Below are 24131 nucleotides of genomic sequence, written 5' to 3'. Positions count from 1 at the left end.
CTGCACATAACCTAACCTCCTGTAAGACCACAACTAGGACTAGGTATCGTTACTCAATACCTTTAAGGTATCGACCGAAATAACCCAGTACCAAGTAGTATTAAACTTCTCCTGTCAAACGATACCTGCAATCGATCCTTTTTGTGCCCAGATCCAGAAATAAATGACTATTTGTGTGGTTTTGCTCGCAGCCAATCACTGAAAGCGTTCTTCGATTTAATGCGGCGTGTAATTGGCGCACTACCGCAGCAGCTACAGCCCGTACAGCCGGGATGCCTGTCTGCACACGGCTCTGAACACGGAGATGTCTGTGCCGGCAGCTAGCAGTGGGACATACCCACAGCTTCCATTCACATGATGGGTATCGAATGAAGTACTCTATTGGTATTGTTATCACTTTAAGGGCATAGGTATTGGTACTGGCATTGTAATTTTCTAAACGATACCAAGCCCCAACGACAACTTGTCATTTTTACTCTTCGGACAGAGCCAGGCTGTTTACCACTGTTTCCAGCCTTTATTCTAAGCTAAGCTAACTGGCTGCTGGCTCCAGCATCCTACTGAAAGGAAAGGACAAATATGACAGTGGTATCAATCTTTTCATGTAACTCTTGGCAAGAAAGCAAAAATACTATTCCTTTACTCCTATATTACAATAAGTCTTCTAAATTGGTTCCGAATAAGAACATCCGCTAACTGCCAAGAGATAAATAATATTTTTTTTCCTGAAAGCTCACTATAATATTTTTCTATTTCATTTGATAGTTTCCATCCCTCGCTGAGACAACGTTGCCCATCAATGTCTTTTTTTTTTTTTTAAAAAAGCCCTTTAACTCCTGGCCCGTCTCACCATTTTCCCATATCACTCTAAATCACACCTTTCTAGCTCGAACACAAGTCTGTGTGTCCGCCACATTATAATCTATCAGGGAGAGAGCGGGAAAAAAAAGGCATGATGACACACAATGACAATGTTTTCTCCAGCAGCACAAAGAGCCTCAAACAAACTTGTCACAGTGATTTCCTCTTCAATAAATGAGGGAGCAGGATGCGACACTCTTAAGTCTACCCACGGGATATGGAGGCAAAGACAGGGTTGACTGATAAAACAATACGTGCATGCACGCAAAGGCACTTACTCAAACACACACACACACACCCAGCAAGACGCACCCTGGAGATATTACCTGCCATTTCCCACTCAGAGGTAGTGTGTCGACACAGAGTGAGGAAGGACAAAATAACCCGGTGAGAGATTATGAATATGAAATGCTTTTCATTGAGTCCTGCTCGATAGATTAATGAACATATTTTCACTCAAGTTGCACTGTAGGATTTTGCCCTCTAACAAATCGCCGCATCAATAAAGCCATGCATTATGAATACAAATAGTGCAATCTAAACCGTGGCAGCAGCTAAATTAACAGGCATTTCACCCCGATTGGCTTTTTATCATATGTCTCAACACCAGGCGATGAGGGAAAGTCAACAGAGGACTTTGAGAAAGACAGTGCCCCGTCTTGTTTGAACTGCTAAGAAGAGGGAGGGGGACGGGGGGGATTCACCACGTTTTTCAGCTCAACAAGCGGAATCAAATCAAAGGTTTTTATCTTTAATTATTACCATTTTCTGCATCAGGGGACTGCTCATAACGCTGTATTAACAGGCAGGCTGGAATAGATTGTCCCCAAGTATTGAGCTCGGGGAACAAAGGCAGTTAGCAGTGATTGCCTGTTAAATGGAGTTGCCATTTAAAGCAGCCAAATACTTATGAAGCACCCGGACAGGACGATCCATAGCGGGCATTGATCGGCTTGCCTGGGCAGGCCGACACGAGACTCCTCTCTCTTTAATGCCAGGGCCCAGTCGATACCCCCCTCATACTAACTAGAATAAAGTGGGATTTCAGAAACTATTAAGTCCACCCTCCCCACTAATGTAGTTGGACTCTGATGAAATCCCCTTAAAAAGGAGAAGAAATTGCCTTGGGTTATGGGTCAGCACACTCACTCTGGTGCGGCGTGCGGTGTGAGTGTCGGGCTATATGAATGCATAGAGAAAGATACCGTGTAAGACTCCGAGGGAGAAGTGAGAAAGAGGCTGAGATGGAGAAGGAATGAGAACTTGGTGCATAAAAGAAGACTTTGTGCTGAAAAAGTTCCACCATTTTCCAGCTCTGTCTCCTCTAAAGGTCATACAGTAAAGGTCACAGCCATAAATCCAAGACCACTGCTATATAGATGGACCAGATAACTCTGCACTTCCTCAGATAAACCTCCCCTCATCTACTCCTCCTCTTCTTAATAAGCTATCTTGGAAATTATATTGATTACTTTACTCCATATGTTCTCTAACCTGCTGTCTCCCTGCTTCCCTTTGGCTCCATCTGTTCTTCTTTACTCTCCCTCTCTGTCTTGCTCCCTCTTTAACCCCGCGATTTACCTTTTCTCTGGGCAAAACAATTCTCTTCATAAAACAATGAGAGCTATTCCATTAAGCGCAGAGGGTGAGAGGACACTCTCAACGGTGCTCCGGGGACCTGTACTGTCAGGCAATCTGTGCCGCTCTGCGTAACCCGACAGAGGTTCAGCTGCGGGGCTATCTATTAAGCATTCTTGCCGTGCGCGTGAGACAACTCACCCTGGACCTGCACCCGCCTCTGTTTGCGTCGATGTCTTAACCTTAGCCATGATTCTGTTTATCTTCGTGCGATCTGACTAAACTGTTTTCTTTTTTTTAGGTCGGAGGGAATGGGTTTGATGAAAAGATAGAAAATCTGGAATTAATACTGTACGCTCGCTGAGTCACACGCACACACACTCACAAAATAAATGTATTAGCCGCTCTGCCGTGGCCGCGACTGTTGCCACAAATACCCAAATGTAAACACACACACACTCGACAGCTCTGTGTTTTTTGACACCACATTAAGGCCTCGCACCAGTGGCCTATGAAATTCACCAATTACCTCAAAAGTTCTTTACGGCTTTCAGCGTTTTTCTCCTTGTGTGAAGCAGCTGTGTTTACATGACTAGAATACCTGAGCGGAGTTATGTGTTAATGTGGTTTTTCCACGTTAGAAAAATATGGAGAAGAAGAAAACACGCTCACACGCATGCACATCCACACAGTCACAGCACAGCCCCCCTCGACACTGCTGATACCACACTAGGCTCTACGGTACCCCACAACACATCTAGGCTCAATGACAGCTGGCCCCTGCCGTAGCGCACTGCTGGAAACGGGAGTGCGCTACATGTAGGGGGGAGTCATCATTGAAGCTGGCGCCCTGATCTACGGACAGATAGCACCACAGAGTCTACAGAGCCAAGCCAGGCCAAAACCCACAAATGCAGCAGCTAGCTTCTACCACCACAGGCTAAGAAAACAAAACACCAGAGTCAGATACGGTACCTGCTTTGTCAACCATGCTCCCATGGTCTGCAGTGGGAGAAAACGTGCACAAGGTAAGAGATGGGGAGAGTTGTTTTTTTTTTTTAAATAAATGCAAGCAACATCATGCAGAGCTGAAATGAACAACAGGCAAGCTGAGATAAGCTAACACCGACAGTGTCTGGTGCTAGTGAAGTGTGCTTTGCGCCAAGCTGAGGCCTGACAACTCTTTCATCTTGGGCTGATGCTGCAGTCAAAGCTGCCCTACTTTCTGATGGGGGAAATGGGGAGATCACAAACTGTTATTCCCCTGTGCGTATATATGTGTTGGCGTGCGTGTGGGTATATATATATATATATATATATGTATGTGTTGCTTTGTGTGTGTCTTTGGTGTTTGTTTGTGTGTATCAGATTGCAATCACAGTGCTTGTGGTGACAGGGAAATGAGACTTTGTGTCTCAAAGCACTGTGGGTGAATCAAAGGAATCTGGCACTCATCCATCCAAAGTGACAGTGATGTCAGTATGAGACAGTGATTGACTGACATAAAAAAGGCACACACACACACACGTATACACACACACACACACACACACACACACACACACACACACTAGCACAACTGTGCGCATGCACACACACAAACAAACAATGTGAGAGAGATATTTTTTTGATCCCAGTGAGTTGAAGAGTTTTACCTTTCATCATGTTACTTTGGTGTTTTCAAAGGCCAAAGAAACTGACACTCCTGGGGTCTGCAGTTGAGAGGCAACCCAAAAGCGGCTAAATCGTGCTCTTTTGTAATCCTACCACCTCCACATCTAAGAAGTTCGCTCCTCGCCTCTCTGTGTTCGCCCACCTCCTACGTCACCGCCCCCCTCCCCTCTTCAAATTCCCCAAAGTCTCCCTTTTGCCTCTACTTCTCATTTCCAGATTCCTTTAACAAAGTGGGAAAGGAGCTGCCAGTTCAGTCTGACTGGGTGTTTCTGTGCACACACCCACCCGTGTTGACACGCAGACGCGCGTCAAACACACAACTCTAAATGCACACACAAAGCTTACCGATGGTGCAGTGCTCTCCGTTCCAGCCCTGGTGACACTGGCACTTGCCGTCCTTGCAGGTTCCGTGTTTGATGCAGAGCGGGTTGCACACGCGCTGGTCGCACCCAGCGCCGGTCCAGCCCTCCTCGCAGCGGCAAGCTCCGCCCATGCACACTCCGTGGGTCCCGCAGTCGACTGAGCACACCTCTGAAGGAAGAGAGGGGTCACACATATTATTTCAGGACTCAAAAGTTGATGTTTTTTTGTAGGTTGGTATTTTGTTATTTGTAGGGCTGTCAAAGTTAACGCAATAACGCGTTAACGCAAATTTGTTTTAACGCCACTAATTTGCAATTTTTAGCTTGTAGCGGGGTCAGTTCTAAAGCTAGAGTGAAGATACTGGTATCATATGAAACTAGAAAAAATAACGCTCCAAACTTATGCTACATTTTGGCGAGGAAACACTGGCATGGCCATTTTCAAAGGGGTCCCTTGACCTCTGACCTCAAGATATGTGAATGACAATGGGTTCTATGGGTACCCACGAGTCTCCCCTTTACAGACATGTCCACTTTATGATAATCACATGCAGTTTGGGGCAAGTCATAGTCAATTCAGCACACTGACCCACTGACAGCTGTTGTTGCCTGTTGTGCTTGAGTTTGGCGTGTTATGATTTGAGCATATTTTATTTTAAATTATGCTAAATGCAGTATCTGTGAGGGTTTCTGAACAATATTGTCATTGTTTTGTGTTGTTACTTGGTTTCCAATATTACATATATACATATATTTGCATAAAGCAAGCATATGTGCCCACTTCCATGTTGATAAGAGTATTAAATACTCGACAAATCTCCCTTTAAGGTACATTTTGAACAGATAAAAAATGTGTGATTAATCACGGTCAAATATTTTAATTGATTGACAGCCCTATGAAATATAATTATTGAAATTCCATGAAAACAATGGTAATATGTAACTAGGATGTGTAGAAACTTTCACATTTAAACCCAAGTTTTAACCCGCAAATTAAAAGAATCTGTTTGACTTCATCTCTGTGGCAGCGAGTAACAATGTCAAATTACCCAAGTGCAAAAAAAGTCAAGTACCCAAAACAGCAAAACAATCAGAAACAATCAAACCCACATTACGCTACATACAATTATCCACTATACACCTTCAATTAAAATCAGTCGTATAGTTTCGCGCAGACAGGGTTTTATTTCCTCAGCTTCCATTACAGTCGCTGTTTGGGAGGCTCCGATGTTGCAGGCAGCGACGGCGCATGTGGTGAGATGTGACAATCCCGCTTGTGTGCTCGGGACCCCCCGGTGTGCGGGGGAATGTAGTATGTACAGATGTTTTGATATGCGCTTGCTGAGGGATCCTGCGGCGTGGAACAATGTTGTCTTTATTAAAGTTAAGCATTGCTTCTCTCGTAACAAATGCTGCAGCTCCGCTTGTGATCCTGAGACGGGGAAGCGACACAAGCCTGACGTGGTGGAGGCAGCCGTTTTCTCTTGCAGTGGTGGTTTAACGGCTTTAGTTTTATTGAGATAAGGAATCGTGGAAGTTGAGTTTATTATAAACAGCATTTAAACTGGAACTCGGCTACTTTTACAGGCAATATCTATCTTGATTTTCTACTCCATCCAGCTGGGAATTATGAGCCTCATGCACAGGAAGTGACTCCAGGCACTCTCTATTTTCCTCTTGTCCCCCCCCCCCCCCGCACAGACTTGATTAACTGTATGCGTCACTATTCACAATGCAAACACCTCCAATATGCATGTAGTCACCGAGTTTAAAGGTCTTATTGATGCGAATATTTCATAAAAGAATAATACATCCACAGAGCCTTTAGAAAAGTACCGAATAAAAGTATGGCTTTTCCTGAAATACATTTTTATGACTGAATTAATCATTTAAAAAATGTTGACGGGTCCAAAATGAATGTTTTGTTTATATCTGTGGAAGATAGCTGACGTTCGGCTCCTTCTAACAAGACTTGTGAGCCAATAGTAAACACGTGGTATCTCTGGGTTGGTGGGGAAAAAGTAGACAAATGGGTGAGACTGACGGTAAATGACTGGCAACGACTTGTTGTGAAGTAAATGCAATGGAACAGGGGAGGGAGAATGTGACATCTAGTGGCTGAATGTTATTAATGTTATCAATAGCACCTTTAAGAAACATCTGGAATTTACTTTTCATTTCTGCTTTTCAAAAAATAATGATTATAATCTATAAAACCCGTAATAGTTTGGTTCCCCGGTGCATTTCTTACTAGAGACCAATCAGACCTCTCAGCTGCAATAATCTTCCAACTGTACCTATAACAGCAAGATCTGGTGTGGAGGCTTTTACTTTGGCCTTGATGATGACTTGAGATCGGTCACAGCTGTGTTGTTTAAAAGTACAATTAAGGGCTTTTCTATTGTCTTCTGATTAGTTGCTGTGTGTGTGTGTGTGTGTGTGTTTGCCCGTGGGCTGGGTGCGGGGGTTTGTTTGCTGGTGTTGTTTTGTGGGTGGTTATTCTTCCTTTTTCTTCATGTTTTTCTTTTGTTGTTGAAGCTGCTTTTTCTTGCATTTTATTTATCGTCGCATTCTTTTATACATGTTGCATGTTGTTACTTTTATGGAAAGCCCATTGTAATGAAATGTGCTATACAAATAAAAGTGCCTTGCATCGCCCATTTCGGATTTTGAGCACTACCCTGATAATCGTAAAAAGCTGTCATAACCATACTGTCGCTGACAGTCTATCGAGAGAGATGATTTTATACGGCCCTGACAGTAAAACTTGTCACTTTTTTTTGTTCCTGTTTGTTCCAGTTTGGCTGAGATAACACAACAGTTGTTGTATCCTGTTTCTGAACAGTTTGAAAACCAAAGCAGTATTAAATAAACTGCTAAGCTAATTAGCCCTATATCCTAAGGGACCACGCAATATGTTGGAACAATGGGTAGTCAGAAGCCCGTTTCTCCTAACTACAACACCCCAAACTCTACTTTACTGCAGCCGAAGCAGCTCTGCAGGCGCGCTTACCCATAGAACAGTCAGGTCCCATCCAGTTGGGGTCACAGCTGCACAGCCCGGTGTCTGGTATGAAGGCCCCGTGGCCATGGCACTGGTCTGGGCACTGGGCCCTGGGCAGCTCGCAGTGGAGCCCTCCCCAGCCTGGCTTACAGTGGCACTCCCCATTCACACAGATGCCATTGTTGGAACATGTCGGATCCAGGCAATCCACTACATTAAGCCAGAGATACACCGATGTGAGAAAACAGACAGAAACAAAATGAACAACACAAGCTAGAAAATGTCACATCAGAGCTGATGTTAGACACAATTAGATTTTTTAAAAAGAAAGAGAAGTGACAAAGGACATATTTTCATTCTTCGCGTACACAAAATGATAATGAAACAAAAGAAAAATATCACCAGACATATTACTGAGGCAATTAAAGCACACAATAATGAATAGCCGAGTCTATAATTGGGGCATGGCGGCAAATGCGTTCCACTCACTGACACATTATTCGGTGTGAGTGCTCGCCTTGCATGCACATGCATTAGTGTGTATGCGCTAATACAAGGGGGAGAATTTGACACTGTCAGTCTGCCAGGTTGACAGGCAGCTCCGAGTCCGAGCAGTGAGTGAAAACCAATTTGACAAATTACCTCCTCCCAGCAGAGCCCACCCACCCCTCTCTGTCCCGGTCGCTCCCACTTCTTTCTCTCCCTCCCCCCCTCCCCTCAGCCATGATTGACCCCTACGCACCCCTACGCTCACGCACTTTCATAAAAAAGCACGCGCTCGCACATAACCTCGGCCCTCCGTTTCTGTTTGCCTGGCAGAAACGGCGGATCACAGTTATCGATTTTCATGTCGCTGGCACTCCAGGTAAATTGTTTGAGGGACTCTGCTGTGATGAATATCAGATTTGAGACCAGAGGAGAAGGAGAAAAATTAGATGGGAGGGAGATGGAGAGAGCGGGAGAAAATGCTGACCTTGTTCTCCGGCCCTGTCTTAACTTTTCTTCTATCTGTCACTTTCTTCCCTTTGTCTTTCTTCCTCCTCTCCTCATCTTCCACCCTAGGCGCTCTCTTTTCTTCTTCCTTTCCCAATTCTCTCTTTCTTCATACATATTCACCTCTCACCGCTGCCCTGACTCCCTCTCCGTCTGTCTCTTTTCTCTCTCTGGTTTTCTATCTTTTCTGATGCCCGAGAATGTGGCGGCCTGATCCTTCTTAACTAGGATCAATAGAAGCAATTTCACCCCTTAATAAAATCTCTGATGTGTTTGGCTGCCGTATCATACTTCATCTGTATATATGGAGAGAACGGACACTCGGTCAGATTAAGATTATGCTATGATGAGCTGTCTAGTTAGGAGTGTGTGTGAGTGTTTGAGGTGCGTTTGTTGTGGTGCGAAACCACTGTTTCTTTCAAAAATAATAGCTCCGAACGAACAAGTGCAGGCAGATAAAAAAACAGCTGACACCCATTAATTCATCACACATCCTTGAGGAACGCCACGCCATTAACTCCTCTCACCCTGTGCACAGCTCTGCCCCTTGTAGCCGATGGAGCACACACAGTTGCCGTCGGTGCAGGTGCCGTGGCCGCTGCAAAGAGGGTCGATGCACTGCGTGACGGGGACATCGCACTCTGGTCCCTTCCAGCCGCTGTAACACACACAGGAGCCCTTGTCGTATTGGCCGTTGCCGCTGCACAGCACTGGGCACGCCGCTGGAGGAGCGGAGAAAAAGGGGGGAGGGCGGGAAAGGGAGAGAGTAACACCATGAGAAAAGAAAAACAATTAGCTTTTTAGAGATTCTCAAAGCTGTGAAAAGCCCATGACGGCCACCCACACCTGCCCAACCCCACCAACTCTTGTGCAGGAGGGTGAATAGAGTGGTTAAAGGGCTGGAGAGTGGCGATGACATGAAGAGTAATTACAGGCAGAGGTAACTAAACTATTCATCAAAGCTGTCTATCCCAGGTGATCACAGAGCCAGGGAGACGTTGGCTGGCGGAGCTGCCATTCATCATCAGTCATCTTGTCTCGGCTCCACCTAAGGCCATGCGCCATCTTACCGCTCCTAATCCTCTCTGTGCTCGCTGCAACGGAGCCCGAACGCGCCCGCTCGTCTAATTAGACGACGGCATTTTCACGACGGAAAGAAACACATTTGTAATACCTTTGGAGCAGTCCATGCCGTGGAATCCTGGGAAGCAATGGCACACACCAGAATTACACTCTCCGTTACCATGGCAATTGCGCGGGCACTCTTGCACTGAATCTGTGAAGGAGACAAAGTGAGACAGAGAGAGAGAGAGAGAGAGGGGAAAGAGGGGAGGGGGTGAGAGAGTTTGATGGCAAGCATCAAAGCATTCGATTAAATCATTGGCACCGTTCATTCTTTAAGATACTACAAACGGAGTCAAGGCGCTCCGAGTCTCACACACATCAAAAGCAAGTGCCCTTCTCCAAGACCCCTTGCATTCCTTTTCATTGCATTTTTTATAGTGTTGGGTGAATGCATTTTTGAACGAGACATTCCTCGAGACGCCGATACCCATCCATCATTTCTCTGCACGCTGTATCAGAAAATAAGAGTGATTCCCATCGAACCCTTCTGCTGCTCTTTCACCCCTCGTCTCCTTGGTTTGGTTGTTTACTCCTCCACCAAGGTCATTAATACTTCATCCAGGTGTGGTTGTTTGGTGCAACTTGGCAGATTTTTAGCTGGACTCCATGTATGACTTCAGTGCACTATCCCCCTTTTAGCGCCTCTTAACCCACTTACAAGACGGGAGCAGTTTGGTGGGAAGAAACAGGGTCGATGCTAATGACAAGGAGGCATTTTTGGACTTTTATCCGTCCTTTCCTCCTTCGCTTTTTCCAGCTTCCACTCTTCTCACACAAAGAATGACTCAACCAATCTGCACTGCCTTCCTCTCTCAACACTTCCTCCCTCTTTTTCTGAGCTCAGCCGTCCCCCCCCCGTTCCCCCCTGAATCTAAGCCCCATGCCTCCCTCTTACCCTAATGCCACCCTCTCTTTCACTCCCCTCTTCAGCTCCTCCTTCTCCCGTCCTTCACTCCACTTCACTCCATTCTGGTTTTGCCCCCACCATTATGTCTCTCCTCCAGCTCCCCCTCTCGCTACTCACTCTAATTCTGCCCTTCTCCCTCTCTCTCCTCTACTCATACTGCTGAAAGCACTACCGCCAGATATTGACAGTGAAGGATTCTTTCACTCGGCTTGACTCTTCCTATCCATCCCCCCTTGTTCTCACACTCATGCCTCCAACACAATTGAAATTATTTAGGGCGCCGTTTCAGGTCCTAAAAACATCCGATTTACAGGTTTGTTTGTACATTTATGCTTTTCACACATGCACAAACACCTAGGAAGTGATTCTCTGGTGTAATAAGTTGTGTTTTGTTTTCGAATACATACTGTCAATTTATCCTACTAGGTTTTGGCAAACACAAATCTTTGAACTCACTAAGCGGTCCTGCCTACTTGACAATGTTGCTATAGTTGTGTTGCTAACGGCAACATTGCACACATGCTGCTGGCGAGTGTTTTTGCACCCTGTGGATGTGTAAAGTCTTTGACAAATTGGGGAATTAATCTCACTAAACTGCTACCATGTCCCTCCCATTTTACACATCAAATGTTTATGGGTCTTGGGGAGTACTACTGCATATGAAAAAACAGTTGTATAAAAGCATTTTGTGGCTCCAGGGGAGCTGCGCAAAGTCTGGTAAATTGCCTCAAGTGATGTCATTTTAGTCAGGATCTGTTGGAGCTCCAAAAATCTGGAGGTGTGGAGTTAGAAAGAAGTGAGCTCACCAGAACTCATCTCTGCTTGAGGATAGCGGCACAAGGCTACATTAGCCGCTACTAACATGACACACCTGAATCTGTGACCAAACCGCAGCAGTGGATTTGCATTGTGGGTAAAGTAGGGGCCAGGTTTTGACGACAAAGACGAATTTGTGGAATAAAAAAACAAACAATATTGATTCTGCTGCCACGATTTTTATTCTTAAAAAATAAAACTGTCCATTGCGAGTCCGACAATGTTATACTGCAGGAGCACAATGCTAAATCGGTGGAGTGTTCCTTATAAATTAGGAGTATGAGAAAATATCGATACACATGAGTATCGCAATATTATGTTTTGTGATACTGTATCGATTCTCTAAAACACTGCATTGCAATATATTGAATTGTTACCCCTGTATCATATTACGTATCGTATCGCCAGATTCTTGCCAATACACAGCCCTACTTTAAATCAGTGTCACTGGTAATGAATAGCTTTGTCTCCCTACTCTTTCCATCTTCTAAATGCTGGTGCTTAATCTCAGTTTACCTCCCGACTTGCTTCTCCCTCCTCCGCCTCTTTCCCTCCCACCACCCACAACCACAAATGCTGACTCTTTCTCACCCATGATGTTTGTGCTGAAGGAAACCGCCTCCCTCTCCCGGCCGTCGTTGTAGAAGGCCAGGTGCCAGGCACCAGCGTCCAGGTACTGGACAAACACCGCCTCATTGAGGACCACAGTTTGGATGCTCCTCCTCTCCCGCGGAGACTCGACCACGCTCCACTTCTCCTTCCCGTCCAGGCGCTCCATATAGTCATACTGCAGGAGAGAGAAAAGACAAAGTGCGAGGTTGAATGGAGGTGAGAACACGAGTATGAAATCTATGATTCAACTATGAAGTGCTGCGGTGGCACTTTTTAGACTTTGAAAAATGACCAATAGTTGTATATGCAGGAAGATTAAAAGATGGGGGAAGTAAGCGTGGCTGGAAATTGCCAGGGAAGCATGAAGAATGCAACAGAGAGATCCTTGAGGGCTGTCATTCTGCAGAAAAGTGTTTTTTACTGCTGCACGGCAGCCACAACTTCATGGTCTTTACCAGCTTTAAGTCAGGCCAGGCAGCGAAACACTTATCCAGATGCAATTATCCCATTCTACAAATCAAACCTGCTGTTAATTGAGTAGTCTCTAATTAATAAGAGGCAGTAAAAGTTACATTACTGTGAAATCTAATTAAGTGTAACTCTTAAAGACTAAATGAGTTTTTTCAAACAACTATTATAATGAATCACAAATTAATTTTAAGATGTCCCATGACACAAGCCGCTTTTTTTTAAATGCATTCTCCATCTTAGCTGATCAATATGAAGATAATGTGTTCCCAATGAATAAAATTATAATTCTGCGATTAGCCCTGTTACCCTAAAGGTGTAGAAGACGTACAACTTGCTTGCACTTGATTTTACCTGTGCGTGTGAAGGAGGCAGGCCCTTGCGGATGTACACTCCGAACAGGGCGTCCTTGCCGAGGGAGATGTTGAACTTGAGGAACTGGGGTTGGCTGAGGTGAAGCAGGGATCTCCAAAACACTCCTGGGGGGACTTCCTGGGTCACCCGCCTCCCGACCTCGATGTTGCCCGTGTCTATACTGCTGTTCCGGCCTGCCCACGGACCTGGAGCGAGGGGAAAAGAAACTGCATAATCTGTGATTAAAGGCATCGATTGTTGGAGTCAATAGTTAATCATCACAGTTTACTGGAAATAAGCTGCCATAAAAATGCATCGCCATTGAACGGTAGGGGACGAGCACCATTAGCTCCGCAAAGTTTATGTTACAATGAGTGTTTGTTGCGTGTGACGGTGGGATGCAAAATGATGCCTTTGTGTCAAAGCCTGCAAGACCGTGGACTTTGTTGTCTGGGCTAAAAAGAGAGAGCGCTGATGGAACGGCAGGGCAGAGCTTTCCAAGAAGACCCGCAGACAGGCACGCACGCAGAAACACACACAGCATCCTGCAATCAGGTCAGTCATCTAACAGCAGCAGAGTGCTGGGGCCCAGACAGAAAAACACTGAGCGTGTGTGTGTGTGTGTGTGTGTGTGTGCAGAATAGCGAAGAAATAAAAGTAACAATGAGAAGAACAACAGCAGCATCTGGCCTCGACGGCTGGGGAACACAACACAACAGTCCTCTCATTAATACAGAATACAGGCACAGAGCAGCAGCCCACACGTACCTATAGTACATGCTGTGTGTGTTACAGAGCGAGATCGAGCGAGTGAAAGAAGAATAGATAGAGAACCGCATGGGGGCCTTAAAAGAGAGGAGGGAGGGAGGTGGGGGGCTGTGCAGTTGGTGTTTTACCTCGCTTCTGTCTGAGACGATAAACCTAGCTCGAGACAACACAGCGGAGTGGTTAAACAGCACATACTGATAGCACAGCTAGTACTGTGTCATGAATTATGAAAATACTGTAGTTGGCGTGAGCCTGTTTGGGTAGAAAAAAAAATCTATTGGATTGTTTTAGTATGTAATGCACAGCAGACACAGTGTTTAAAAGCCTTAAAGGATAAAAGGCTGGCACTATTCTATATTTTTCTTGTTTTCAACAAATCTAACAATGTGTTAGTGTGTCCTTCAATACTGTCTGTGGCACTCAGCAGCCCCGAGCCAATTTGTTCATACTGAAGACATAAATCTTTTAAAAAATGGGTTAAAAATATATGGCTTTATTTTGAGAAGCAAGTACTGCATTTGTTGGGGACTATTTTCAGCTGCGGATTAAAAAAGACCTATTATGCTCATTTTATTGTATTTTGAGTTTCTACTAGAACATGTTTACATGCTTTAAAGCAGCAGTGGGTAGAATTGGAGCAAATATGAAAATAAAACATCCTGAGAGTAGTGCATGAGACACGTAATCTGAAAAAAATCATGTTCCTCTGTGTCCTCCGGTGCTCCTAATGGCATTTGCAAGATTTCACAGACCGGAGGAAAGCAACCAATCAGAGCCGAGCTGGAGTCTGCCGTCTCTGCGCAGCTGTCAATCACTCGCAAACTCCGATCAAACGGTCAAACTAGGCAGCGCTGATCAAATATAAATCAATATTCTGTTACTGTGATACATATTTCTCTCCTCAAATGTTTTCATAAACATCTTGTAGTGTACTGTTTAGCTGTAAAATGAGAAGGTTTGTGATCCGGCAGCCATGTTGAGATCAGCTGAGGAAATACCAAGCACCGCCCACCAGCCGGAACACATTTTCTCATTTTACAGCTGAACAGTACACTACAAGATGTTTCTGAAATCATTTGAGGTGTGAAATAGACATTACAGTAACAGAATATTGATTCATATTTGATCAGCGCTGCCTAGTTTGACCGTCTTATTGGAGGTTGCGAGTGATTTACAGCTGCCTCCGTTGAATAAACAGCCAATAGTAACGCCCTCTCTCTGAAATGACCTGTGATTGGCCAAAACTGATTTTTTAAATCCTGAAAACAGAGCCATGAGGAGGTGCAGAAGTCTAGTTTTCTCTCAGAACACTTGAATATCTTGCCCAATGATGCCAAAACATTCTGCCTATATGTTCAAAAAGCTTTCCTTTTCTCATTCCGGTTGGTATGAGAAACCGGTATGAGAAAAGGAAAGGGAAAAAGCTCAAAAGCATAATAAGTCCTCTTTAATACACATTTGGCATGCTAGTGAGTATTTACAGCACCAGGACTCGGTACGTGGTATTGAGTCAAAATAAACAGTGCCCATGTTCATCGTAATGAAAGAATATGACACCCGATGCAACAGTGTGGCTCACTGATGTGTTTTAAATAGTTTTTTAGACAACAGTGGAGCTCTATGGCACAGAGGAGTTTTGGATACACAGACAACACTTGTTAGTAGGTAAATTCATTGTTGGTTTTGCACCTCTCGTGGGATTTGTTGACGATAAGACAAAATATGAATATCACCAGCCTTATCCAGGCTTTAATGTCTCCCAGACCTGAGTTTTGCCTCGTAGCTGTGTGTGGATTCTTATGTGGGGGTGTGTGCGTGCTGTAGTTCATACCTCTGCCTCCAGAGGGCAGCGTGGCCACATCACTGTTGACAGGCAAGCCAGCTCCCAGTCCGTTGTTTAACACAGGGCCGTCGGATGGCTTCAGCTGCCATGTCAGACCCAGCAAGTTGATCGCTGCGCACAAAGGGATGGAGAGAGAGAGAGAAGAGGAAGGAGGGAGTGAGGACATATGACTTGAACGATAGATTGTCTACAAGCCTGGTATAAAAAAAGCCAAATTGAAAGCTCATCAAGCCAAAGAACTACAGGAGGCCAAACCTCCAAGTCTGATCTGTCATTTATATGGGAACCAGTGCAGCTTTTAAAGAACGCTGCTTTTATACTTGTGTTAATGCATATCAATCAAAAACACTGTTAACAAAGTGGCAGGTAACCAACATCACAGAAACTGAGGCAAAGTCTTACAAAACAGACAATTAAAAACCATAAGGATGTTTTTTTTTTTGTTTCTTTTGCTTTCTTTACCTCAACCTCTCACAATCTTCTTTCAACCTGACAGCATCTCCTGCTTTTATTTGGAAGCCTTTACACCATCTCGCAGAGAGCAAGTGACAGATTGCTCTCTGAAGAGATCGCTCTATGACTCTCCCTTTCTCTTCTCCTCGTCTTTTGTCCTCTGTTGTGTTATTGTGTGCTGGTGGTATAAGACTGCTCCAGTGTGTTCGCTCTTCACTTTGTCAGCTCTTTACTCTCCCTGTGTCTCTTCCCCTCCTTAGCCTGCTGCCAGGCATCGACCTCCCCCCTTCCAAAAAAAACTAAAAAAGAAAATACAGGAGAGAGGAAACAGCACGAAAAAACTGAAGAGAAAGAAAACAGTCCCTTACTGTACACAGTAGGAGACAGGTATGTTTCTGAGTGTTGTAAATGATTGGTTTAATCTCTCTAATGCTTTTGAACAATCCCTGAGTGGAGATGATGCATCGTTTTCTCATGTCTGAATATTTAAAATATGTCATTGAAGAAGGCACAATGCACCTGGAGTGTTGTATATATACTGAAAACTGTGATGTGAGCTATTGCGGATGCACACGGCGTGGATACGCGACCATGTACTGCATTTGTTGGGGACTACTTTCAGCTGTGGATTAATACACATTTAGCATGCTAGTGAATATTTACAGCACCAGGACTCGGTATGAGTAGTATTGAGTCAAAATAAACTACAGTGCCAATGTTCAACGTAATGAAATAACACGTTATGTGCATCGTTTGTTTGTGTCTGAATATTTAAATATGTTATAGGAGAAGGCACAATGCACCTGCAGTGTTGTTTATGTACATGAAAACTGTGATGTGAGCTTTGAGGATGCACACGGCGTGGATTGTGTACTGCATTTGTTGGGGACTACTTTCAGCTGTGGATTAATACACATTTAGCACACTAGTGAGTATTTGCTGCACCGAGACTCGGCATGTAGTATTAAGTCAAAATAAACTACAGTGCCCGTGTTCAACGTAATGAAAGAACACGTTATGTGCATCGTTTGCTCATGTCTGAATATTTAAATATGTTATAGAAAAGGCACAATGCATCCGCAGTGTTGTTTATATACAGTACATGAATACTGTGATGTGAGCTTTGAGAATGCACACAGTATGGATGCGTGATCGTGTACGATGCATTATGTAGGTGTTAATGCATGCCTCCCAGCGTCGGCCTTATCCCCACCACATGAGCCTTATAACGCCTGCATCTGAAAGCCTCGGAATCAATTTCCCCTCTTGTCAAATTCTATCTCCACTTGCCCAGTTTTTGCACACACAGGGATGAGTGTAAAAGTTGCAAGAAAAGGAGATGCGGCTTTAGGAATTGCTGCCGGGGCAGACTTATTCTCACCCCCGATGTCCCATCTCTTCCCCCCCCACCCTCTATCTGTTTCTTTGTTTCTTCCTTTTTATGTTTCCTCTCTTTCGCTCTTTCTCCCCTCCCTCGCTCCTGGTCAAAGGAAAGCGCTGACACCTCGGCTGCTGCCCGGCCTCCACTGTCAGCTCTTTTTTATTTTTCGTGGGGGGGGGCTGGTGTAGAGAACAAGAGAGACGGAGCGAGAGGAGCAGAGAAACTAACAGTGTCCTTCCTCCCCTCCCTGTCTCTTCTCTCTTATATCCACCTCTTGCCCTCTCCTCTCTCATCACCCTGACCTTCACTCTTCTCCCTCTTTTCCTTTTAATTCCCTCTTTTTTCTTCGTCTTTTCTTCTTATCTTCGCCTGTCCTCCCTTGTAGATAACGCCGACATGCATCCGCGCACACTTTCAGGCCACGCACACGCAAAAAGATGGTATCACGGGAAGCAGTCGATGGTAAGATTACGTATTGAATCGGCAGGAGACAGTAAGCAATAGTGAGTCTATTGTGACGGCGCTCTCAATCTAGGTCATCCCCAAGAACACATCAGGCAGCCCTATAGGTAGCTAACTGTGTATGTCGGCTCATTGTGTGTGTGTTTGAGGGTCGGTGCACATGTGTGGTTTTCCCCGAATGAGTCCTCTCTTTTTGTTCTGTGGGTGGTTGTGAAAAGTTGACCAATAGATGGCACTCTTACTCCTCGGCGACAAGAGCACAAAAAGCCAATGCTTTGTCAACAGGTTTCTTTTGCAGCAACACAAAGAGACAGAGAGAAAGAAAGACGAAGACAAAGAGAGACACGTGTTATCGTTCTCTTTACAAGCACCATCCCTCATTTTTAACAACACTCCTAACTTTGTTAGGGTGTAATTTCAGCCAAAATGAAACTGCTGAAATTGATGCATTTAGCATTGTGTTGCCATGATTTTAAGTATTTTCTTTTCGGATCATAATTGCCGTAATTACTGTTTTCGAGCTGCATTGGAAGGCTTTATTAAATGCCGTGCCAATAAGGCCTATCTGAATTGAATTCGACTGACAGACACGAAGAGAACAAGAGAGATAGTCTGACTTGGGCTGCGTTCCTTTTTAATCTTCTCACTCATGTTCGTGAGCGCACACACAAACACACATGTACATGGAAAGATCACAGAGAAACAGGTTTAACAAGCAAACGAGTTGGATTAAAAATAGATCTGTTGCTTCAAGAGGGTATTTTTTTTTATGTAATCTCGATGCATAATTCAGAGAGGCAAAGTGCTTGCCAGTATCATCTGCAAAAGACAGCATCTGAAACAGCGGCAGCAGCACACGTGATTCTGTGACAAAAAAAAAAAGGGATGGACTGATGAACGGAGGGACAAGGGAGATGAAAAGGAGGAGGAGGTGGTGGCCGGGCTAGGAGACGGGGGTCACGAGCTCTTGAAGAAATCGTGCCGGCAGAAAAGGAGGAGAGGAGAGAGGAACAGAGAGAATACTGGAGGACAGCGAGAACTGAGAGAATATTAAAGAACATATAAAATCCCCCGAGGATAAAAAAAAAAAGAGAGCAGGAAAACAGGCTCCAGATGATGTTGCAGAGAAGAGAGGAAGAGATGAATAAGGGCCCCTACGGATGGAATTGAGGAAGGGAGAAGAAGATGGCAAGTGGAGAGGAAAGATTTAAGGGATGAGTGGCCCTGTATGCGTTGACTGGTTGGGTGAGAGAAAAAAAGATGGTCGTGATTCATCCTCCGACAGTAAGTGGTTCTCAACGCTGGGCAATCAGACAGAAATACAATGCTCATGTGTAGGCTACGTTGTGTTTTTGGGAAATATTTATACGTCTCAGAGTTAAAGGGTGCAAATGGATTTCTGCATGAGAGCGGGAGAGATGGAGAAAGGTGACTTTGCAGGCAGACTGTGCGCCGAGTGTCCCCTGACTGGAAAATATTGTATCATCATCATTCTGTTCTCTGGAACATGTTCCAACTGTTCAAACGCTCTCCCTCGCTCTCTCTCTCTCTCGTTCCTCGTCGGTGTTCTTATGTCCCTCGCCCGCTTCTGCCTCAACTCAACCATATCATTGCGTATTTAAAAGGCAGCATCTCCCATTTGAACCAATTGCACTTGCTCCTAATTGCACCAAAGGCAGAGAATGGCCTCTTGCATGTTTTCACGTGTAATCTCTTGCAATGCGACTAAGATTACACAAGTGTATGCACGCGCACACACACACACACACACACACACACACACACACACACACCAAAGGCAACACACTTTTCTTTGCTGTCTCCCCTGGCCGTCCTGATAAATGCATATTAACTGTTCTAATTCACCACTAAATTAACAACTCTGACCTCAATTAGGGCGGTAATTGTGGCTGAGACCAGCCCCCTATCCTCGGCACGGCTGCTAATTGGTTTAGGAAGCCTTTTCCCTGCCTTCCTACCTCCCCCCACCCCCCCATCTCCAAGGCCCTCATTTAGTGAGATTTTGTTGTCCAAAACAAACACATGCATAAAAAAAAAAGCAGCCACCTGAGAAAACGCACCTTCACTCGCACCTTTCTCTCCATCTCTGCGGCAAAGAGGTGCAGTGCTAATATGGAGGGAGTGAGCGAGGAAAAAGCAGCGTGCTGCCTCAGGTTCTCCATATTCGAGCCGTTTGGGATATTTCTTAGAATTTACCACACAATATCCACTTATGTAGTCTATAAATAAAGCAGCCTTCTCTCTCTGCTAAGTTTTGAAGGCGCTGCTTGCTGAGATCATTTAGAGTCTCAGACAGAGGAACGGGGGCGGCGGTTGGCTGCTGCCCTTGGGGGTCATAGACACTGAGAGAGACAATTTGTCTGCTTCTGAGTGTGTGTGCATCTGCGTATGCATGCTTAAAATCGCACGGTATTAACAACAAGCGCACGCACGCGGACACACACACCGCAACCCCCGATGGGACCTCCTCACCCAGCTGATGCAACTGAACTGTAATTGACTGCAACACAAAAGGTTATGTGAGTTTTTTTTTTCTGCCGGCTCCCACCTGCAAAACAGTGTCTACAGCGGCAACTCACTCAATCACACAGCAGAGATGGCTTCCTTATTGGCACTGGAAATATTGAGACCGGCCTGACGCAGATGTAGCCGTGCGCGCCCGTGCGTGCACGTGTGTGATGGGCTAAATGAAAAGAGATGTGAATCTGAGTGATGTCCTCCTTTCTGAATCCTCATTTCCTCTTCAGATATCTCTACCCTGACCCCCCCTCCCCTCCCCTGCGCCTTCTCTTCTGCACATCAACCCACTCTGGCTCGTCTCATCCGTTGCTACCTCGGTCCTTTCCCTCTCATCGATCTGTATTAGAAACAGGATATGAGGAACTATGCTATCTTATCACAGATCAGAGAGCGAGAGAGAATGAGTGAGGAAGAAAGATGAAGGAAGAGTACGCTCTGGAGGCCAAGAGACTGAAAGAAAATGAGAGACGGGAGAGGAGGAGGAGAAGAGAGGACAGTCTTTCTTTCACTTCGCCTTCATCCATCTCCGGTTTCGAACACAGGACTAGTGAAGCACCATGGACCTAATTGGACTAACGATTGGGCCCAGATAAGACCCGCGCTAATGAATAAATGAATGAGGAAATAAACGAATGAAATGAGCCCATGCGCGCTAATGCAGGCAACACTCAGCGATGACGTCAGCGAGGCTCTGGATTCATGCACACGTCGCAGCACAGAATATATCCATCCAAAGCACGTACAGAAACTCCAGGTACATAGACAGGAAGTCAAAGGATGAACATTGATGTTTCCACCATCTACCGGCTGAACAAGTGTGCACCCTGCTTTGCATCACCTGGCCGGCGCAGATGACCCGTTTATCCCTCTGGTGCAGATGGTATAGCACCTTGTGCCTGGTCCTGGCCGTGCCCTGCCCTTTTCCTGGACCGCCAGCGTGTGGTAAGATCCTAACCTTTATCAGTTCGACAGGCCCTGCTGCTACGGACACACGCTCCCCGTCTGATCCTTATGCCCAGGTCCCTGCATTCACCATATGCCGTCACACACACAACAAACGTATATGGACACACACCCACACTGGCATGAGCGACACATCCTGACCTCTAGCTGTTCCACCTTGGATCAGCAGAAGGGAAGCCACATGCAGAGTGAGAGGGGACTTTGGGGTCAAGGAGCTGGATCTGGAAAGCAGCCACGTTGTGAGACCTGCAGGTCCAACACAACTCAAGCAGACAGTCCACATACTCAAGGGGCTCACTGTGTCTTTCTTATGAAAGATAAAACAAATAAATAATATCCCCAAACTTTGGGTCAGGAGCTGTTAAGGTGTTGCAAGATAAAGCTGAGGAGTCCAGAGATGATTAATAAGATAGAAGAGAAGGGAAAAAAACATATTTCTGATATGGGTTTTTAAAAAAGTGAAATGAATAGTTTCACTTCTTCAGGTATCTAAAAACGGTTCCAATTAAACAATCCAAGAAGGGAACATCACTCATAACCTGTGGTCAGGGGACTCTAGAAAACATTGATTTACTTTAAAGGGCCAAAATGTGAAAATCTAACAATAACATGAATAATAAAAACCTTGAATTTTCTCCACATTTCTCTCTTCATGCTCTATTAATTGAAGCGTGTAGTGAGACAGTGGTTCCCAAACTCTGTGTTGGGACCCCCCTAAGAGGTCGCAAGATAAAGCTGAGGGTGTGAGATGATTAATAAGATAGGGATGAGGAATAAAAATCATATATCTGCAACAAAAACATATAACTTTTCTGTGCTTTGCTTTCTTTATTGTGACTATTCAAATTCAAGAGGGGAACATTACTCTTTGGTTGAACACTCTCAAGTCATAGAGGATGCATTGCTTTGGTGCGCTACACAATATCCAGAGCATTAATATAGCAGCAAACAATTATTTGCTATGTAAAGATATAGAGGAGTAATGTCTACCTGAGCAGAAAATGAAGTCCCTCTCCCTCTGCGTGTGTTGTAAACCAAGCTTCTCCGGGCTTTACTGCCATAGCTGGGCCAACCGGGTGTGCTATTAGTGCATGTTAGTGCATGTGAGCGTGCCCCACTGGCTAGCTCACGGCCGCAGCTCAGTCTGCACTGCTTTCATGCGGCTGTTACAGCTGATAACACCGTCTCATCCCATCCTCTGGTTCCCCTCAGGTTAACACTGACAGCAGTGTTGCCTTTGTTTTCACTGTCAGCACCGTTAGCTACGAGCCGCCGGCTCAGCTGTCGCCATGTTGAGAGCCGTGCGAAGGCAATAGAAATGCTCCCAATCTCGCATTTGGCACCTTTAAATAATCAAAATAAGTTGGAACCCCTTCATTAAGCTAACAATGTTGCAGGAAGACGTTATTTGTTGCAAAATGTGATAATCTGTGTCTTTTTGTGTCAGGAAACATTTAATTTGGAGACATGGTGATATAAAATCTGGAGGGAAATTGCTTAGTCCTGTTTTTTTTTCTTTATCAATGTGATGTGATAATTGTCCCAGGTGTTTTGAAAATCGTCTCCTGTATTTGATTGGTTGTTGCAGCCTGGAGCTTTAGTAGAAAGATGTGTCGTTTCACATCTGTGAATTGTTAACGCCTCACAAAGGTCCATGACTGAAACGTCTCTAATAAACAATTCAACCTTTTCTTTCATGTTATTTCATTTTCCAGGTGTGCATTAAATAACACTCAGTCTGAAAGGAATCTGGTTTAAAATTGAGTACTAATCTGTAAAAAACAAAATCAATGAACCATACACACACACACACACACACACTCTCCTGAATTGCCACCATCTTTAAGCCAGCTTTCAAATGATTACTTTGGCAGTGCCGCATCTCCCCATATTCTGATTAATGACCAAAATGTTCAAATATTCTTAAGAAAATGCAAACTTTGATTAGAATAATATAATTTGGCAGAGCTATATATCTTTGAACGGTAAAAACCATTAACATGTTATTATGTAAGGGAGCAGTGATATGAATGCACTCAAGTGAGACACTTCTAAGCGGGAAGAATGGGCAGTAAGCGATTGTGATCAGTCTGGTACTAGCGAGACAGCAATGATAGATGGAAAGTGGTCGGCTTAGAGGCATGAAGGTCACACTCGATGACAGTGTGTGTGTGTGTGTGTGTAAGTGGTGTGTGTGAGTCGGTTTAATCAATAGACAGGGGAGCTGAGAGTAAGACTAAAAATACATTGTGTCTGTGTGTGCGCGTGTGAATGTGTGTGTGTGTGCGCTCTCATTCATCAGTGGTGACAATACCATGTGGAGTACGCCACTGTGCCTGACAAATTCAGCCATCACACACACGCACACATTCACACGAAACACCCCTGCAAAGGTGACACCAGCGCCCGCGAGCAAGTTTACTCATCGCAGTCAAGGGCACACCTGTGCCTGTGTGTGAGAGTGTGTGCACGTGTGTGTGAAAACAGTCCTCCTGGACTCTGACATGTCCTCGATCTTTCATCCATGCATCAAACTATAGTCTTTTCATCTCCTTACTAACCACAATGCATCTCTTTTTCTGTCTCTTCCTGTGCATTTTCTGCCCTCCAAGACTCACATCCATCTTCTTTTTTTATCCGTTCTAACTTATTTCGTCGTCATCCTACTGTTCTCGTCCTCCACTCTCTGTCCTGTCCTCTCTCTGTCACACTCCCTCTGTTCTCCGCTCGCTGTGATCAATTAGGAGACATTAGTCCCACAGATATTCCAGGTGACAGAACCTCAGGAGGCCACGCTCTCCTTCATCTCTCCTCCTCCTGCCTCCCCTCAGTTTCTCCTCTCCGCACCAGGCTGTCTTGTCACTCCCGCTCTTCCTCCCCGTCAGCTCCCCTTCTTTTCTCAGGCAGTGCAAACAACAGAACTCGCTACCCCCCCCCCCCCTCCCCAATCTCGCTCTCTCATCCCT

The 24131-nt window shown here is 45.0% G+C and overlaps 1 protein-coding gene across 13 annotated transcripts in view; it reads right to left on the bottom strand.

The window, feature by feature from the left end:
- The window catches only part of tenm2 (teneurin transmembrane protein 2), a 246709-nt gene that overhangs the window by 22193 nt on the left and 200385 nt on the right, over positions 1 to 24131 (bottom strand). For 7 of the 13 annotated variants that reach the window (XM_037779456.1, XM_037779453.1, XM_037779449.1 and 4 more), the window contains 8 exons: positions 15354 to 15476; positions 12755 to 12981; positions 11912 to 12107; positions 9647 to 9748; positions 9000 to 9194; positions 7489 to 7689; positions 4459 to 4644; positions 3415 to 3441 (listed from right to left, as the gene is read on the bottom strand). In XM_037779456.1, the coding sequence (XP_037635384.1) occupies positions 3415 to 3441; positions 4459 to 4644; positions 7489 to 7689; positions 9000 to 9194; positions 9647 to 9748; positions 11912 to 12107; positions 12755 to 12981; positions 15354 to 15476 (1257 nt within the window). The remainder of the gene's footprint in view (positions 1 to 3414; positions 3442 to 4458; positions 4645 to 7488; positions 7690 to 8999; positions 9195 to 9646; positions 9749 to 11911; positions 12108 to 12754; positions 12982 to 15353; positions 15477 to 24131) is intronic. The other 6 variants (XM_037779452.1, XM_037779458.1, XM_037779455.1 and 3 more) reach the window with 3 other exon arrangements.

The sequence above is a fragment of the Sebastes umbrosus genome, chromosome 9 (assembly GCF_015220745.1).
Source record: "Sebastes umbrosus isolate fSebUmb1 chromosome 9, fSebUmb1.pri, whole genome shotgun sequence".
In the NCBI taxonomy this organism is placed as follows: Eukaryota; Metazoa; Chordata; class Actinopteri; order Perciformes; family Sebastidae; genus Sebastes; species Sebastes umbrosus.
The sequence above is the reverse complement of the archived record's forward strand: the minus strand, read 5'-3'. Positions and strand labels throughout refer to the sequence as shown.